The sequence below is a fragment of the Leptopilina heterotoma genome, unplaced genomic scaffold, assembly GCF_015476425.1.
Source record: "Leptopilina heterotoma isolate Lh14 unplaced genomic scaffold, ASM1547642v1 Lhet_14, whole genome shotgun sequence".
Classification (NCBI taxonomy): Eukaryota; Metazoa; Arthropoda; class Insecta; order Hymenoptera; family Figitidae; genus Leptopilina; species Leptopilina heterotoma.
In genome coordinates this window covers 5,674,218-5,695,426 of record NW_025110859.1, presented here as the reverse complement: position 1 = coordinate 5,695,426, position 21,209 = coordinate 5,674,218, and the positions used below count along the sequence as shown (strand labels likewise).

Below are 21,209 nucleotides of genomic sequence, written 5' to 3'. Positions count from 1 at the left end.
CCAAGATTCAAAGTCGAATCATTTTATGAAACTGAATAAGAAAAAGAAATAGCAGCTTCATCAATTAAAAAGTTCCAAAACATTTATCAAAAAGTTTTATTACAAACAAGAGGTAATTTTAAGTTTTAAAAAAATTTTAATTGACAATTTAAATTGCAATATAAATAAAATTATTAAAACTAAAATAAAATGCTTTATTAGATTTTATTTATTCGCATATAAAATATTACAAATTTTTTTTTATTTCAATTCTATTCAATAATTTACATTACCGCTCAAAAGTTTGAACTCAACTGATAAAATTTGGATTTCATTGTTTATTGTTGTTTGTTGGTTACAATTAGCAACCAATATTTGTTCTCAGTCATCATTTAATGGTGACTAATTTCATTCACGGAACATAAAGTTAGGTGGAATACCGCTCGATGGCACGTGTTCAATGATTACGAATTTAAACGAGATATTAGAGTTTAAATATATTAGAGTATGTGTTTTAAACAGTCAGCGAGCGCTTTAAGGGTAAAGTAAGAATCGTAAATCTACATAATTATATATTTTCAGTTTATTTGTATTTTTTTCTAAATACAATTATATAAAAATTTTGTAAATTCAAAAATGGAGAAATGTTGAATAAAGCTTTGAACTGAAATACTTCTTTATTCATTATGAATAAACATTGTTTAAAAATTATTGAGTTGTATGTATTTTAAATAATATCATTTTTTATATTTGTGAATTTTAATTTTTGTACTTTAGTCAATTTTCCGTAATATTAAGAAATCATTATAAAGATATATATGTTTTACGGTGAAAAGTGAGAAGAAAGATATTTGGCCTTGGTTTAGCTTAGAAGTAATAATAATAAACAGTTAATTATTCTTAAAGGTTAAGTGACGTTTTTCTTCTTAAACACTGGGAAATAAATTCTTTAAATAATTTCTTAGTTATTTAAATAAAGAATAGGAAATTTTTTTTACTAAGTCAATAAAATAACTTTGCATTCTAATAATTATTGAACCGTGTCGTCAGAAAAATGTATATTCAAAAACCTGTTATTGTACTATTCTACTATTATATGAGTCTCCTATTAATGCAAGAATACAATCTGTTAAAATTATCTAGTAATTAAAAACGACATGAATTTTTTTTCTTATTCATTTACTTTTTTCACGATAAAAGAAAATCTCAAAATCAAGTAAAATTCCCCACATACGAGCAAATGTAAGAAACATGTATTAATTTTTAATTTTTTTAAATTAATTTTTGACTGAAAAAGTGTTTCTATTTCATTTTTTTAAATTAACTTATATATTTCTAAATATGTGTAATAAAAGGTAATAGAAAGGGAATAGGGGGCTAAGTGTGTACAAAAAAACTCACGCATCTTTATTCAACAAATTCGATCCATATATTGCTACCCCCATGAATATATAAACATCTACAATGTTTTTTTTTCAAAAAAATAAAAAAATATCAGTTTTTAAATTTCAAAAACATTTTTTTGAAGGTCATTTCATGAAAAGAGAATTTTAATTTTTTTAAAATTATCTTTTAATGTGTCCTTTATCATATGTTTTTGTCGAATTTTTTAAGAATACAATTTTTGAGTGAAATATGATTTTTTTGAGATAGATTGTATACTGAACTGACGTTTTATAATAACATTATCAAATCAGGAGGCGTCGAATAATTGTTCCTCATGTCGAAATATATACACCACACTTGTAAATTTATAAAAATAATTAATTCTAAGTAATTCAGAAATCGATACGACGTCACTATAAAAATTCCTATGAGGAAGCAAAAAATGTTTTGTTATTGATTTTTCAATGATGGAATTTTTTTGCTAAATAGTTTCTAATAGCTGCTGCATTTTTTAAGAAAATATAAATATTAAAAATTTTATAAAAATTATTAAAAATTAATTTATTCTTATTATTTTTAAAAAATGTTGTGCCGTACTTTATAAATTCAAGTTCTATATGTTACTAAATAATAATAAACCGCTGCCAAGTTTTATATTTTTGTAATTCTCATTGTGTTAATTTCATGGACATTTTGCTTCCTCGCATACAGATAATAATAATAATAAATAATAATAATATAATAATAATAATAATAATAATTGTTTCAATGAATAACATTTCGTACATAAAAATTAAGAAATGATGAAACCTGGTTTCAATAAATGTATTTTTATATTCTCCATATTATAAAAATTTAATAGATATGAGAGAATTCCATGGTAAGTAATAATGGAAATTTCTTTCTAGTATGTACTCGAATTTTAAAATTTTGTAAAACAATATTTTCAAGAGGAAGCGAAATTTAACAAATATTAATTGATGAATTTTTAAATATACTACAAATGTTACATTCACTCTAATATATATTTTTAAATAATAGTTAATTAATAGAGAAGAAACAGTCATACCTTTTCAGGAAACCATGGTGTTACAAATGGCATCTGAAATGTGTTGCTGTAGGAGTGTAAAGTGTCGAAAGAGTCTGGACTAACGGCACCCAACATCGAAAAAACGCCTCTGTTGAATTGTGTACAAACTGTAATTAAAAAAAGGAAAATGTTTTATTATACATCAGAGGAATAAATATAAAAGAACCAAATTTAGCTTTTAGATCTTAAAGATTTTAGATTTTTTTTTTGCTTAACTTGAGCCGCAATTTTTAAACTAAAATAAAACGAAAAAAGGAAGCAAACAAAAAACTTTGACTACAAAAGAATCAGTAAACTTTCACTTACTGAGGCGGGAAAGCTTGAATGCATCGGCTGTATTTATCACATCGACGTAAGCTTGCAATTCAAAGTTACGTTTCGAAGTATTCTTATTGTGATTAAGCATTGCAAAGGTAAAGGCAGACTGAACTTCATCGGTGCCTTGTTCAAAAATTGCACCTGGAACAAATAGTAAATCACATTCATATTAAAAATCTCACTTTTAATTAATTACTTATTTTACTATTTTAAATATTATAACTTATAGAGTTCACTTTGAAGCAAGTTAAATATGAAATAAATGGTTGACGCATAAATGCTTCAATGCCAACGAAAGAGATAACTAGTGGTTTGGTTTGTCATTAACAAAGACGACATAGTGATAAAATCAAAAAAATTTTATTATATTGTTTGTAGTTGGTTAAAATCTAGAGGACTATGGATTTTTACGACTCCTTTTTGTGTAAAAATTCGTGAAGTCAGCCTTGTATTTTCCAAGGTTTACAATTTCTATCATAAACTTTATAAATATAAAGTACTGATAAAGAGACGTGGCTTTTCATAACCCACATCACATATCAATTGCTTGAGTCACACTATTTCCTTCAGGTCTTCACATGCGTTGGACTTTAATGTTCATTACTTCCTCATGTCATCTCAAAATTGTACCCCAAATAGTCCATTACTGCTTTGAGCTTCTGCTTGCATTTCAACAAGAGTTGAATCATCCATGACGATTTCCTCCTCTAAATCTCAATTTCAGAAACTCTGAATTGCAAGTTGCAACTAGACTAGTCCTGAAGATTGTACCAGATGAGTTTGATCTCCATCGGCAACCGACGAAATTAAGTTTTTTTTTAAACGACTAACTCCTCGTTCACGTTATCATTTGTTAATTTAATATCGAGAGTATCAAAGAAATCATTCATATGACTTTTTGGAAACTCCCTGAATGACCATTTTTCGATCGACCCTTGCATCAACGGTGACTTCTCAATTGATTCATACTTCAGAGTTAGCACTTGCTCTTTCGAATCTTGTTTCTTGTCATCGTTGTCGTCATCAATGATCCGCCGTCGTCCAATATAGTGGTCATATTACCCATATGGTGGTCCGGGATTCAGCATAGGCCATCCACTAATGAGGTCATGGAGGGTGATGTCTATAACTTTCTGAGTACAGCATAAGCTTGACTGTGTGGTGTACTGCCAGGTCAAATAATTACAACAGTAATGTAAACCACTCAATGTGAGATGACATATGTTCTGTGTCGCTAGAATCCATAATCCAAGCGTTTGTATAATCTATTCTTGGTCTTTTGTTCTTAGAACCTTAATTTTAAGGGTATAAAACTTTGACAGATTTGTAACCTATGGTCAGCAAAAGTAAGATGTAGTTATTGAAGACAATTTATTGAAAACAACACTTTAATGTATTTTCACTGTTTAGCCTATTCCACAGTTCGGAATTTGATCCTAATTTTCATGTATCGCACGTGGCTTAATTTATAGGTTACAATCGACCCCTTTACTCTTATAGCCAAATAAATCTAACTTTCCTTTACAAGTGTTATATAGAATAAATTCCTCAGAATAAGACAATATTTCTTCAATTATTTTTTAAAATGATAATTTTCCATTATAGCTTTGTCACTTGTACCGTGATTACTTCAGTATTAAACCAATATTAAAATCAATTATAGCAAAGTAGAATAGCTCTAGTGCAGTAACTGAACCATAATAGCAAAACATTTTGAAAGTCAGTTTTCTCCAAGTAACTTTTGCCATTTTTGTAACAGAGATTAATGGAACAATGGTGGGTGTATTGTTAACAAATCGTATACCAAAATTTAAATAAAATAAATTATTGAAATATCAATTAGCATTTTTAATAGTTTTTAAAATTTTTTCTAAAAGTCTAGTATCATTTGAATTAATAAAAAAAATGCGTTTATTTTTCATGTATCGTAACAACCGCTGACAGAAGGAGCGCCGCCGCGCGTCTATTGATTGGTGCCCAGCATCTCCTATAAAGCTTCCAGACACCCAAAGCCACGTTGAAATTCCATTCGCTTCTTCTCATTTCTTCAACTCACCGATCTTCATTTTTTTTCCTTCTTTTTCTTACTAGAACACTCTTTTCCTTTTGACTTTTTCCCTTTTTAGCGACAGAACAATTATCTTCCTTATCAATGGTGTAACTTTCTTATACACGATCGTCCATAATTATAAGCAGGACACATCTTTTTTTATCACTGCAAAAAAAATTATATTTTCAATTTTGGTATATATATTGATTACATTCAAAACAATTATTTTTTCAAAACGGCTACGTCGTGTACCCTTCATGTTAAGGACATTTTTATATTTACTATATTACTATTTCCCACCGATTATTTCAGTTTACTTTCTTTTCAATATTCTTAACCCCTTGACTGCCGATGGCAAAGATCTTTGCCACTTCGGACTTTGCTCTGACTGCCGGAAAACTAACAATCTTTGCCATGATAAAAACTGAAGATAAAAAGTCAAAAATGGATGAAAATTAAAAACAAAGTGGTTTCTAAAAAGTCAAAGCTATACTGAATGCGACGCACGTTTCCGTTTTTAAATTAAATTAATAATAAAAAAGTGAAAAATCGTTAAAAACAACAACTTTTAGCAAGTTTTTTAAAATCTTTGCCATGGACAATACAATGCATTTTTATTTTAAAAATGTCTAAAATCGCTTGAAACTTATTACTCAGGGATTTTCGGGGTCGCTGATTACGAATCTGATATTGGTTTTTCAAAATTCAAAATGGCGGATCCAATATGGAGGACAACTATTTTAAAAATTGATCCAATTTACCTGAAATTTGTTACTTGGGGGTTTTCGGGGTCGCTGATTACGAATCTGATATTGGTTTTTTAAAATTTTAAATGGAGGATCCAATATGACGGACGGCTTTTTAAAAAATTGATCCAATTTACCTGATATTTGTTACTTGGGGGTTTTCAGGGTCGCTGACTACGAATCTGATGTCGGTTTTTCAAAATTCAAAATCGTGGATCCAATATGGCGGACGACTATTTTAAAAATTAATCAGTATAACTTAAAAATAGTTATTATTTTTATAAGACGACATAATATTGAAAACTAATGATATTTAAAATATATTTAAATGCATAGATGATATGATATACATATACATCCGCAGGATGCACCCCCAAACTCATGTCAGATTGGGTTCGAGGAGGTTGACAACTATAATTAGGATTTACGATAAATTTCAAAACAATTATTGTCAACGTCCTCGAACCCAATTTGACATTAGTTTTTGGGGTTCATCCTGGAAACTTATGTTATTTATAAATATACTCGTTGATGAAAAAGGTTATAAAATGTTCATAAAAAAGTTAAACTGAAAAACTTAAAAACTAAATGACCATTAGGACAACAAAATGGCAAATTATGAAGAAAATCTCAGATTCAGAATTCGCCCTGCACATGGAACGCCCTTTTTAGAAGAAGTAGCGTTAAATATTTTCTATTATTCCCAAACTGGAAAAAAATATAAAATCTTTAATACCTTTTAATGCTTAAATTAATAAATTTCCGTTTGTATTTAGTCTCAAGTAAATTAAATTAAATAGAAATTTACAAATTTTTATTTTATTAGTGGGATTAACAAAAGGTAAATTTTCGGGATAAAATAGGATTAACTTTTTTAATTCCATTCTACGTCAGTTTGTTTAGCTGGTTTGATAAAAATCCTTCAACAGTTCTTTAATTAAATTTATATAAAAACTTTTCAGTTTATTACAGTGAATAATAACTTGAAGTATATATATGAAATTAGTTGAAGGACTATGTTTGCTGTTATTAGAAGGCGAGAATGGTTTTTATATTGGAAAAATGGAATATTTATCCATTGGAGAGTAATGTTTTTTAGTTATTTTTTTGCATCATATTTGTTCTCCTCATGATAAGCTTAACACGATTGTGTGCTAGTCTGGAAGAGCTTGTTATTGCAGATTAGATGCTTAAAGCTCTATCACAAAGTGCACTCTCTCGTTACGTTGGACTGCCCTTAGCGTTAGCCTTTTACAATGAGCAATAGGGCGAAAAATAAATAACCATTTGGGTGAAATTATTCGAAGGTTTTCATTGAATATAAACATTTTTTTAAAGCAAAGCGTACTGCAATTTATAATAATTTGGTTTGATTAATAGAAATATAGAGAATATACTTTGTTTCAATGTTCCATAATTTATAGATCTATTTGAATAATTTTATTTGCTTGATGCTATACATTTATTTGCTTGCTACTACACTTTTTATGGTAACACTTTTTGTTGTTCATCTTTTTCCTTTTTGTATTTGAATTCTTAAAGTCAAAATAGTTCAAAAACTTTTTTTCAAATAGATTTCAAATCAGCGCTATGTTGTTAATAAAATATGTATCCCGTGTAGAAATCACCATGCTATGCCTAAAATGATTATTGGCCCTAGCTTGGACCTAACTTGGCAACCCCTTTTTATATATCCTGGGCTGGTCCTAACTTGGTACTAGCTAGGAGATCCAGTTATGACTTAGAAAAATTTTTAGGAAAATAAAGTGTCAAAATTGATACATGAAAAACATGTAAAAATTGATAAATATTCTCAATTAATATTTATAAAATTAATTGATAATCATATTTGTTTAAACAATTTATTGTTTGACATAAATCAGAAAATTATACAAATACTATAAAATAAAGTTAATTTATTAATTTATTAATTCAGCAATTGTTTAAACAAATAATTGTTATTTACTAACTTTTTACACAATCAACCTAGAAACTAGCAGTTTTTTCTAATTTTGCAATAAGTAAATACTCAGATTAGTTAATTGCAAAACTTTAAAAGACTACAAGTGTCTAGATGCTTTATTGTCTTAAGAATTAATAAATAACAACAATTTTTTGTTTAAACAAATGCTGAATTGTTAAAATTATAAATTATCTTCATATTTCACTACTCAAGTGTAATAATCGCGAAGTTAGATAAAAACTGCAAATTTTTAAGTAATTTGTTACAAAAGTTAATATAACAGCAAAATTTATTTATTTATTTAAACAGATACAGACTGCAATATAATTATCATTAGTAAAATATATTTCTAATTTCGTTCGCTGATTTTAAGTTTCGTTTAAGTTGGTGCTAAACACTAAGAGATATTGCAATTCGAATGTGGGCTGACCCACCCAGGTCCAACCCAGGACCTACCTGGGCTTCCTAGTTTCATTAGCAAAAATTTCTAAGTCCAAGTCTAAAAAATTTTTTGCAACAAAAAATTAATGCTTAAAATGATTTAGAATAATGAAAGACGTGTTTTTAACATAAATTTTTTTGACATTTTTTTAAAAAGTGGATCACCCGCTTAATTAATTAGGAAAAATTTCCAAGTCCAAAAGACGAATATTTTTTTTAGACCAAGAAATTAATGTTGAAAATGATTGAGAACAATGAAAAACCTGTTTTTAACGAAAATGTACAGATATTTTTTTTCTTGATATAATATAAAAATATTAATTTTTGAATTTTTATATTTGGATATTATTTTATTATTATTGTTGTTGTTAAACTATTTTTTTATTTATTATCGTGTATTAGTGTCAATAATTACTATATTGAATCATCAAAAGCAAGTTCACAAGTCACTGACAATAAAAATTTTGATCTCAACTAGTTTCATTAGCATAGTGGTTAGGGCGTTAGTCTCGTAGTCCGTAGGTCGTAGGTTCGATTCCCGCGTGCGTTAGATTTTATTTACTTCTTAGGTTTGCGTTTATTCCGATTTTTCTGCGTTGTATTCGTATAAGTAAGCAATTTAATGATTATATATACTGTAAAATAATTTAATTAACAAGTTTCTAATTTTTTTTATAATTTTTAATGTATATATTAGAGGAATATATATTAATCTCTACATATACTAACATTATTTATGAATTCGCTTTTGGTCATCACTTAATTAAAAAAAATTATAATTAATTAAAACTAATACTTATTATTAATAATTTAGGTTATTTCTTTAACAAATATTATTAACTAATTAAAATTATAATGAAATAGAAAATACTGTCTGAGATGGTCCTTTCTAGGTCCTAAAATGGACCCATAAACTGGTCCTAACTAGGCTCCCAAGTTAGGACCAGACTAGAATCGCATCACCACCCATTGTTGGTCCAACCTACACTGCCAACCTAGGACCAAGCTATTAACAGGGCAAAATAGGTAGGACCTGGCTAGGACCAATTTTCATTTTCCACACGGGATATCAATATTTGTTGTAATGTATACAAAAATCTTGCTAAACTTGTTTCTCTTTTTTATTTAGAAATCTGATCAAAAAAAGTTCAAGGAGATGACAGTAAAGTGGGTTGCAAGATTTTTTTTAGTACCTTCATTAATTATACCTTCATTAATTCGGTAGAAACCGAAGATTTATAAACTTCGCCAAAATAAAAATCACCCTAATAATTCTGTGGAAGAAAGGCATAACAGCATAACTGCATTTGTCATGATTTTGAGATAAATTAATTTTAATGTTCTCTCACTTCTGTCAATTCAGAAAATCAACAGATTTGTTCAGTCTTTTGCATTTAGTATTATTATTTAATATATTTTCAAAATTCTTTTATAACATTTAATAAAACACACAATTTGATATAAATTTTGATAATTTTTCATCGGAATCATGAGTTTTATTGCACTTATGCGGTTATGCAAGTTCAGATTGTATATGCGTCCAACTTCAGACACTTTTAATGTCACAATTTATTTTGGTTTGATTTGTCATAATAAAAAAATTTTTCATACAAAGACAAATTAAACTATTAATTCGTTAGAAAAAATTAAAAGTGTTTATTTAGTTACAAAATTTATTTTTTTATAAAATGTTTTTAATTTATTGAAACGAGAAAAAAATTTACTTTACTGTTCAACTTAAAGAATTTTTCAATTTATTTTTTTAAATACTTTCCAAAATTTTTTAGAATAGAAATACCCTTAAAAATAAGTACATAATTAAATGCACAATTTATGCTATAAAAAATTTGTTCCAGTCTTATTAAAATAAATATATTTAATCTAAATTACGAAAAAAGTATTTTACTAAAAACATTTTATTGCAAAATTCTTATTGTTTTTATTCATAAAGGTTATTTTCATTTTTAATTATGTCAATTGTTTTTTAAGCTGAATGCAGTTATGTTCTTATGCTGGTCTCCTTTTGTCAAAAACGCAATTATGCGATTATGTTTTCCATTATTTTCTACATTAATAACCATTTTAATGATTTTTCAGCTATTGAACTTTGAAGAGCAATATTAAATATATACAAATCTGATGTTATCTCAAATTTGATAAAAATGTCAGTTATGCTGTTATGCCTTTCTTCCACAGAATTATCAATATAAGTTAGTCTCAAAGATGGGACATCACTTTGGACACTAAGAGGGGGAAACCATTATAGATTCTCCTTAAATGCATCTATCTTAACTGTAAGAGTGGATGTGCGCTTCCGAGGAGGGATTTTAATTATTGTAGGGTTCCACGCGGTACACTATTAACACATCTTCTCCATCTCATCGACGTGCCTCCAGTTTCCTCCAGACTTCAAACTACTACCATCAATTGACAAAGTGTCTTCTTCAGGGAGATTGAATAAAACAAGATTGTTCTTTCTATCAATTAGATCAAAAAGTTCGTTAATGCAAACATTAGTTACTGCATTAGAATCAACTTTTGTGGAACAGATTGTCTCAGATTTATCAAGTCTGACTTCGACAATAGTAAGACGCTCAGTCAAATCAACAACTCTAGATTTCATATTAGTAAGCCTAGACATCGTATCATTAACTTTGTTGTTAATGTCTGACATGATAGAGAAGTTTTCAGAAAGCTTTTAAACTTTCCAATACTTGGTATTGGATGCACCCCCTCTGGCCACAATCGAGGACTGGTAAGAGTACAAATGCATCCTATTCATTCTTCTATTGACTCTCTCTCTCTCTCTCTCTTTATATGCACACATTTTACCTCACTTGACAGCTTGGTTGCCTTCTACCTATCACAGTAACTTATCTTGGCCTACATTGAATAAACTCCCACTAGCTGACCCTGATTTTCTCATATCAGGTCCAATTGATCTTATAATAGGAGCAGACTATTATTCTCAAGTGATCAAACCACAAGTACTCAGGCATGGTCATGGTAATAATTGCTCAACAAACGATATTTGGCTGGGTAGTCTTAGGACCAATACTAGCCAATTATAATTCGTCCTTTTTAATCATGACAACAACTGATGATGACATCCAAAATCTCCTTGCAAAATTCTTGGAAATGGAAGAAACCTCGTACACATATCATCCACTGATCCTTCTAAATTCATTGACCTCATCCAAAGTATCCACCTCAGAACACTCTTTTGACTCTGACAATATAAAAGTCCTCGGTCTAAATTGGTCACCCACCTCTGATTCATTCACCTTTGTGCTAAACTTTCCAGACCATTCTCAAATCACTAAAAGAATCATGTTCTCTATCATCGCTCAAATATTTGATCCATTAGGATTCATTTCTCCAATAATAATAAAGGCAAAATTATTGTTACTATCGCTCTGGTTTGAAAAACTAGACTGGGACGACCCACTTTCTCCTCAACTGACTCAAAAATGGAAACAATTCCAACGAAACCTAAACAATTTATCTCAACTAACTATTCCCCGTTGTATTGGTCTCTCTATTCCGTTGACAAATAGTCAAATCCATGGATTCTCAAATGCGTCCTAATTAGCATTATCTGCTGCAATTTATCTACGTATTACATCTAATTTTAAAACTTCAGTACATTTTCTATGTTCCAAGACGAAAGTTGCACCCCTTAAACCTTGCACTATTCCTAGGTTGGAATAAGCAGCGAATGCACTCTTAGTCCGTCTTACTTCCAAAGTTCTTAAATCACTTCAGCTTCCCCATCAGGATATCTTCCTTTGGACTGACACTAATTTTGCCCTTTCATGGATACAAGATCATGCCTCTCGATGGAAGGATTTCGCCAGAAACCGAGTGCACTTCATTCAGGAATCCTTACCTACAGCAAAATGAACTAGCCAAGGTTGGGGCTAGAGGACAACTTGTTGGGCCTGTGTCTCCAATTGGTGTTTCTGATGAATGCTCGGCCCTGGAATTTAAACAGTGGCTGACAGCAGAACACCAAAAGGAATATTTTTCATGGGTTAAGTTGTACAATCATCTGACGACTCCATCTCGTAGGTGGAAGATTATCCTCCTTGATCAGTACATCTCCGATTTTCACAGAACTTGTTTTATGCAACCATTTTACGTGTTATTAAAGGTGAAGAAGGTATTCTTAAGACCAGCGGCTCCAAAACAAAGTTGCCGGCGTTTTCACTACATATTTTTTATACACACACCTTTGCAAGAAATAAATCTTTTGAAGGCAGCAAAGAAACTTCTTGTCTTGTAATCGGAAATCAATTCCAGGTTCATTAATCTAAAATGTAAACAAACAAACCAGCAAACATATGATGCTTTATTGGACTTAATGCCTCTACCTTTAGATGATAAGACCTAGGAGGGCCCAGCAAAAATCAACGCCAGTAAAGGAGAATGGTTTCAAAATGATAATACTTTTATTAGACTTGTATTTTATTTATAGTGAACAGACAATGGAATTGGTACGCTCCGATTTCAAAAACACTTAGCAAAAATATAACGTTTCGATTAAACCATCCTAATCATCCGTAGAGATTAAAACGTACTCTTTGTGAATATAACAGTTTTCATTCTTTCGAAAGTGGAAGACTACTCTTTCCCTTTAAAATCCATTACGAAAATTTAAAAAAATCTTCATTTATCTCTGAGTAATCGTTCATTCAATTTTCTATGAATTTGGCGAATTCTTCAAAAACTGAGTGAGAAATGACAAAACTTTGATAATAAAAAAGAAGATAACTATAAACTGAAGACGAATTCGATGTCAGATTTCTAAAATTCAAAATGGCGGATCGAATATGGCGGACGATTTTTGAAATCTGACATTGAATTCGTATTCAGTTATACCGAAAATCCGCAAAACTATTTCAAAATGGATTTTTAAGGGGAAGAGTAGCGCTTTTAGATGCAATATTGACCTTTTGGAGAAAAAATTATCTTTTGATGTTACATGACGTCCAACATATTACTTTCAAAATTTTTCATTTTACAAAATCTTTCCGGTTATTATAATTTAGAAGATACATATTCATTCGATGTTGTAAGATTTTGTAAAAAGTGTTTGTGTTCAGAGAAAAATTTGTTGGAAAATGTTTGTTTACCTATTTCATGTCAGCGCAGTTCTAATGGTCGATAATTGGAGATCTCACGTAACCTAGAAGTTTTAGATATCTTCCTACACTTTTAAAACAATTTTTTGTAAAATGAGAATAACTTGTGTAAGCATTAACCTGTCATTTTAAAAGAAAATTCAATCCTTTATATTTTTGAGGTTATAAATATGTCCAAACTTTTCAGTCTTTGATTAACTATAATAATAATAATAACTAACTAATAATTAACTAATTTACAAAAGATATAATCAAAGATTCCATATTACACAACACTGAAATATTTTTTACGAAATTGGCCATTTTAGATAAATTCGGACTCCTGAATTTTTTCAATTGCATTGAAACGTGTTGTCATAGTCAGCGCATGCGTTCACGTTAAACTTCGACAATACTTGATAGTAGTGACAACAATCAGAAAGTTAGGACATTATATCCTCAGGTAAGATTTAGATTGTACCCAGTAACATAATGATGGTACAATCTTTTTTAACCATCATAATCTTTATACTATCTATAATCTTTATACTATCTATTTCTCTCAGTGAAGTAAACGAGAAGCACACAAACAAAACGTAAACAAGCGAGTGCTAGAAAAAACATCACCAGAGGGCAGCACCCAACTAGTACATAAAAATCTCTAACTTTATTTCCTATTATTGTTTATGTTAAAAATTCATTAATTTTTTTAACACAAGTTTAAGAAAAAAATTTTTTATTTCCGGCTAATTCTTTTCAAGTTACGATCAAGGTTTCAATTACGATAAAAATTCGTTTCAAATAAAGTAAATAAAGTATAACTTCTGACAGCCATTTTTAAATGCCTTTTCTTGATCCAACACCCTAAAGAGGTAAAATTGTTTGAAGGGGAAATTTGAGAAAAGAAATTCAGTTTATAAATCTAAAATCATGAAAACTTTTCTGTCATTCAAATGACAATACGGAAAGTATAAGAAACCCTATCATACATCATGCCTAACCTCTGTAATGAATATTTTGTTAACCAATGCACAAGGGATAGAAAATGATCTTTTTCTATATTTCCCTATAAACCTACGTTAATATATTCCCAGAGATAATATTTTTATTAGTTTCTCTCTGGAATTTCCACAAAATAAATATACTTACATTATTATTAAAACAATTCGTAATTAATTAATAACTTTTTAGAATTATACTGTTAAAAATTATTGTAATTTTTGAAATATTTGATTCATATATACAAGTATCATATATAATTTCGAAACTTGCAAATTTTTTAATCACATGAGTATTATGTATAATATAATTTTAAATTTAATGTGCTATGGATTCAATAGCATTTTTTTCTCAGCGTCAGTGTCAGTCACAGCCCATGAGTGAGAGTAAGGCGGACTTATGCGGAACGCATGTTTCCCTATGACTGACATGAAGCTTTTCTTTATATACATATTTCTTTTAATATCATCCATAAAAACTTTTTATTTAAAAATATATTTTATTCCGAAAGAATAGTCAATTTAAATATTCTCATATTTGTGAATACTCTTTTCGTTAATTCAGCTATTTTTTACTAAATTCAGCTGCAAATATTCATTTCAACTAAGGTGATTTTTATTTTTATTATAGTATCATTTTCCGTTGTAATTTCGATATTTATTTTCAATTTACTTACTATGAAAAGTGTTTTAATTTTTTTTATTTTTTAATTATAAATTAAAATCAGCAAATAAAACCCTTTTTAACATATAATAGTTTTATCATATTAACTTTCTTTCAGATTATTTATTCGTTTAATTTTTTATTTCTTTGATTTATTATTACATCTTGATTTAAAATTAATTTTTTTAACAGCTATTTTCTTTTATTTATTTTCAAATATTGAAAATCACTTAATAAAATTTTTTTTAAAATAAAAAGACTATTTTAAATTGTTATTCGAATATGAAGAATAAAGTTATCAATAACCATATCACTCACCTATGGGGATTTTATCCGAAAATACAGGATTCACTAGAACGAGTAGAAACACAAGAAACACTGAATTAAATGTAGCGAGAATAAATTTTGGTTTCACCACAAACATGGGGCCACGATTAATGAACGAAAGGGTTGATGACCGACGACGTATCCGCGATGACGGCGATGGTCCAGCCAAACCCGAAGAGACGAGCATCATCCGTGCTCGATGCCAGTCTGACACAAACTGGTTTTCACTACTTAGCATGAACTCGATCTCCCTTGAACCGCCCCAGCATCCAAGCGACCCCAGGAGCCCGTCTCCTCCCAAACCACCCTTACCAAGCATCTACTGACTCCCCATCATCATTTTGCGTTCCACTATACCTAGCAAGCCTCACCCCCTACAAAAGCAGTTCCCACTGGAGCTTTACTGACAAAGTTTACCAACCCCTCTCTTCGTCCTCGAATGGTTTAACGCGCATGTGATTTCCACACGCATTACTCGAGCGATATCTTTCGCATAAAATTGGTACTATTTGCGAACTAATAGTCCATTAAATTGACAGAAATCTGCATTCACAGATGTTGAGATAATGATTTATTTATTATCATTTGGGAAATGATGAATAGTTTCACGTTTTGACATTTAAGTTCTAGTTAACATCTAAATGACGTCTATTTTAATACTATAACTATGCAAGTTCTTATTTAGTACTCCTTTGTACTATCTAGTCCTACTCTAATGCTCAAAAGATTGTCCTACACTATTATAGTCCTACAACTCTATAACTATACATGAAATTTCAAAACTCCTACTTAGATTCTCTCTAATCATAGAAAATTCTCTAAGATTAGAGAGAATCTAAGTTGAAGTTATGCAGATGTTAAGTAGAACTTAAATTTCGACTAGGTAACTTCGAGAAAGTTAATTTATTTATTAAGTCATCTAAAAATTTTAATTTTTGAAAAGAATTTTCAATTAAACTAGAATATAGAATACATTACAAAATAAATAACTATGGAGAGATTAGGGTGCCCAAAAAGACACGACTTTTAATTTTCTTTAATGCTACCTTAAAATCTTGTTGCTAATGGAAAAGAATTATATGCGTATGTATTTTTTTATTTTATTCATTTTTAAAGGTCGCGCTTGTCCATTTTTCATTAAAACAAATTTTTCCATCTTTGGGGAATGGTGTACGAGATGAATTCTCTGGGATCCTTTTGAATTTTGGAGAACCTATTAGCGTCACCTTTTAGGCAAATATACGGTACTACGTTGCCAATGACATACCTATATAGATTAGTCAAACTATCATGACAACACGCGTCACTAAAAAGATTCTATTGGAAAAAATAAAAAATTTTATACTTTTGATCTAAGGAAGGCTTAACTTTGTGCTTAGGTAACTTTTGTTGTAGCAGCTGGAATGCAAAGTCTCTTGTAGTGGTAGCTTCAGTATATTTTCAATTAAGTGTTTTGATTGGTATTATGGAATAACATGGGAGTACAAGATGATCCCCCCTGATTACCATGAATTTCGTCTCACCTCAAAGTGAATTATCTAGTATTACACTCAATAACATATATACTTTCCTTCCGGTTTGGACAACTTTCTAAAAAGTGGTGTGCCTTCTATAAAAATGTTTTAAGTCTATGGCGTATGATACCATATCATACGCTTATATGTTTTTATTATGAAAACTAACTTATTTAAAACTAAAAGTTGACATATAGACATCTATTTTATTAATTTTCTTGTTGTAAACAATACCACGTAACTATAAAGTAGGAAAACGAAACGTGATGAATTGTCAAAAGCTATAATAATCGTCTTATTCTTTCTTTCATTCTGTCCACACCTGAAGTTAGTCATAAAAAATCAACCGATTTCATTTTTCGATGGCTTCTTTGAAAGATCATTTAATTGCGCAACTTTTTCTTAGAGACACCTATACTTTATCTTTTATTGTTTAGTTTCTGTGTTAACTTTAAAAAATTTTGCCAACTGGCCGGTTTGCCCCACAGGCCCATTTTGAGAATTAATATTTGCTTTAAAAAAACGCTTTGCAAATTCATCAAAGTTTTTGGTGGTAAATATTCCTGAGAATATTTAGAAATATTACATGATTGCCTCAGAATTTTCTTAAGAACAAGTTCGTAAAAGTACTAAAAAAAAATTTTTTTGCTCCAGCGTTGCACAAACAAAAGTAAAAAATGTCAAATTGAAAAAATAAGGTATACTACACAGGTTGTTTTAAATTTCTAAACAACAATTTTGACAATTCCGCCATTTCGGAGATATTGACACCTGGCCGGTTTGCCCCACTCTCCCCTATTATTATTATTATTATTATTATTTATTTATTTGATGACATAAGTTCCTAGGGCATTTTTCTCCTCTAAATATCAATTTAGATAATTAATATCAATTTGAACCTTTTGAATAAGTTGAGGGAGCAATGACAATGGACCAGATAGGTAAATTTTGAAGTCATCAGCATATATTTATGGTATTTACAGAACTTAAGCTCAACACCAAGATCCGCAATAAACAAATTAAAGAGTAAAGATGACAATGAAGCCCCTTGAGGTACACCACATTTAAGTTCATCCTATTCAGAAGAATTTCCATTCCCATCCACAATTCTCTGTAGCCTATTATCCAGATAAGACTCAAACCAGTTGCAAATCGATCTAGACATGTCATGAGAAAAAAGCTTTCTTATCAATAAATTATGATTCATTGAAGGAAAAGCCTTAGAGAAATCAAAGAAAACATCAACTGTGACAAACTTCATGTCCAAAGCGAGCTCAAGATCGGTTGTAAATTTTAGTAACGCAGTACAAGTACTATACTTAGAACTAAAGCTAGAAGATTTCACAAAAGACAAGTTTTCAGAAAGTTTGCTGCAAGTTTGTTATAACGTTTCTGCAAGTTTTCTGTGAAAACTTGTAGCAAGTTTGCTCCGCAAACTTTACACAAGGCGGACATTTGCCAATTTCCCACAAATTTGCATGCAAATTTGCCAAGTTTGCAATGCAAACTTGCTGCAAACTTTCTGCAAAATGTTGTGCTATCTGGGTAGTGATCGGCAAACGCGCAGAAGTAGAGGGAATCGAGATAGGAGAATGCAAAAAGACAGTCAAGAATTCACGTGCTTGAAAGCTATTATCAGCTACTTTTTTTATTTGATATGAGATTCAGTTTTCTTAAGATGTGCCAAATTTTTTCAGATTTGACATTGTTCTTAATAATATTGTAATTATATCTATTGTGTGCATCCCTGATCTTAGTTTTAACTAAGTTGTGAATTTTTATCAAATTAATTTGATCACTATTTTTTTTGTTCTCTTAAACAATTTATGCAGTTTATTTCTTTCCTTAATTAATTGTCGTATTTCATCATTAATGACGTCTATATACGTACCTTAACGTTAATGTCTTGTTCAAAATATATTGCCGTCCAATCATAATCAGCCAAGTGCGCAAGAAATTCATCCTTAGGAATGCTATTTATATTTCGAATAAATTTAAATTGATGCGAATATGAATCAGATACTTTCATGTCAAATTTAATATTTATTAACCCTCTGCCTACGCTGACTTATCCCCACTCTAGCACTTTTGAATGTAATTCCTATGGTCCCCACCAGGCGACCGAATTGTCGTTTTTTGTCGATAACGGTTACTTGAGTAGGCAGAGGGTTAAATCATGACTAGATAAGAATGGTACGGATGTTGATCATGAGAGATAACCTTATCAACGTTTCAACAAAAATTGCATCAATTCTTGATTAAATGGTGAGTCGAGCTGTGTGGCACAATAAACAATCCCGAAGAATATACCATAGAGGTAAAAGAGTGGTAGAGTGGTAAAAGCAAAATTTGCCAGACGCGTCTGCATTTACCATATGAATCAATGAAAACATGTAGGTAAATGGATTAATGGGAATCTACTGTACCGACTTCACTGATTCTTATGGTAAAGTAGTCGTCTGTGATCTTAATTTCAAGATTTCAATGCTAAAAGAGGATCGTATTCAGTGGACGAAAAAAAGATTGAGTCAAACGTCCCAATACGGTTTTTTTTACGGTTTTTACACAAATCCGTATTGGCTCAGAGCTACTGCCAATTTCTAATGACTACACTCAATACTTTTTTGTTTACTGGGCTAGACAAACTCTCATTTTTTCTTACTGGCAGTCCATGAACAGAATCTCCAATTACGTTCGAAGGGATGTATGTTCTTGTATGTTAAGATTGCGTTCAAGTAAAGCAATCTTATTCTCGAGTGCTTCATTATCCAATTTTGCAAGTTGTAGTGCTCTCTTTTGATCTTCGACAATCAATTCAAGAGAGTTGATTTTACCCTTATTATTATCGATATATCCTCTCTAAGAGTTACAACCGTATTATTTAACTCCGCATTAAATTCTTTCTGCCTATTTGAAAATTCGGTGAACATTTTAAACATCTGAGTCTGCAAATTCTCAAAGGAATTGGATTGCCCCTGGTGTACTGCAACCCTGATAGCTTCAATGACGGCTGGCAAAACTTCATCTGTATTAGGTGTGGTAACAGGTTTTTTAGTAAACGTTTTTTAACTTCAACTCGTGATATTTTTGTTAATTTTTGGAATTTTTTGATAAAAGAAAAAAGAAATTAAAGCTTAGAATGTTCCAAAAATAAATAAAAAATTGTTCATTAATAAGTAAAGAATTTTTCTGGTTTTCTGAAATATATATCGACATTGTAACCCAATTAATAATATTCTACAATATTTTACATATCCGTTTAGAAGTGTAATCTCTACGTTTGTCTAAATTTCACAGAAAATTTAATTTTTTTTTTGGAAAAATCCAAATATTTCAAAAAATACGAAATGTATTGAAATTTCCTAAAAAATATATATTGCGATTTTAACCCATTTAATAATATTTTTTTGTCCTACCTGCACGGAAAGTATGTCATTTCGGGCACTTAGAGCGGGCGCAAAGTATCTCAAAGTATCGCAAAGTATTCCCACCCAGGGGCAGGGAAAGCGGGCGCAAAATATTTTGCGCCCGCTTCCCCTTCCTCCGAACTGGCGGAGAGGATTTTGCGCCCGCTTGTTAATTATTTGATTTTCTTCATTAAAATGCGATATTTTCGACTTTCTTTTTATGTTAACTATAAAAATGCAAACATTTTTAACTTGTTTTATTTTGTCTATAAAAATGTGCAATTTTTTTCGATTTTCTCTAAAAAAAATTATGACAAATTTGGTTTTGTTCCCATTTCGGTTGTAAAAATTGTCAATTTTAAATACATTGTTTTCTTATTTCTATATTAAAACTTCTATCATTATAGACTTCAATGAAAAATAATTATGCATTGAAAGTACAATTATGCGATTGGATGCGATCACAAATCACATTTATTTTGTATGAATTCTTAATAATTCACAAAATATCGAAGTTATGCTCAGCTTGAGAACATATTATGCGATTATGCGTAAAACTTGTATCAAACGTAAAATGGAGAAATAAATCTAATCTATTAGTTTATTATTTAGAAAAAAAAAACGTGAAAAATATAATACAAAAAATTATTTTTCTTTTTAATTAAATTATTTATTTATCACAAACTATAGATTAAATCATACACAATTAAATGAAAAACTTATCATCAATAAGCTTGGTTTCACAAATTTTCAAAATATTAAATTTTAAAAACGCACAAAAACATTCTTATAAAATTTTTTTTTTTCATCTTTACATTACCTAAAATGTAAACTAATTATTTTCCTTAAATTTCATCACAATAATGGATGTGTTAGAAAAAATATCATAATAATAATTTATTCAAAAGAATAACAAAAACAATTTTGTTTATAACCATTTCAAAAACAAAATCCATTCAATCACCTGGTGAATAGATTTTGTTTTTATAATAACGGAGCAGTGACAATAAGTTATTCTTTTTTTTCTTTTTTATTATTAAGAATATATTCAAAATTCAAGAGATTTCAATTGTATAAAAATTATAGTCACTGTTTCAATTGATCTATGCAAAATTAAAAAAAAAATTGAGTATAGTATTACAGTAAAACGCTTAAAAGGCACCTCTTCAAAGTCTTAAAAATAGGTAAAAATTACATTATAAA

At 29.6% G+C, this 21,209-nt stretch overlaps 1 protein-coding gene across 3 annotated transcripts in view; it reads right to left on the bottom strand.

Annotated features, from left to right (window-relative positions):
- The window catches only part of LOC122497856 (glutamate receptor 1), a 48,058-nt gene extending 29,317 nt beyond the window's left edge, over window positions 1-18,741 (bottom strand). For 2 of the 3 annotated variants that reach the window (XM_043605212.1, XM_043605211.1), the window contains exons 1-3: window positions 15,077-15,464; window positions 2,762-2,914; window positions 2,435-2,562 (exon numbers count right to left, since the gene is read on the bottom strand). In XM_043605212.1, coding sequence (XP_043461147.1) covers window positions 2,435-2,562; window positions 2,762-2,914; window positions 15,077-15,404 — 609 coding nt within the window. In that variant the 5' untranslated portion in view covers window positions 15,405-15,464. Of the gene's footprint in view, window positions 1-2,434; window positions 2,563-2,761; window positions 2,915-15,076; window positions 15,465-18,490 lie in introns of those variants that run through there. The other variant, XM_043605214.1, reaches the window with a different exon arrangement.
- Between the last annotated feature and the right edge of the window lie 2,468 nt (window positions 18,742-21,209).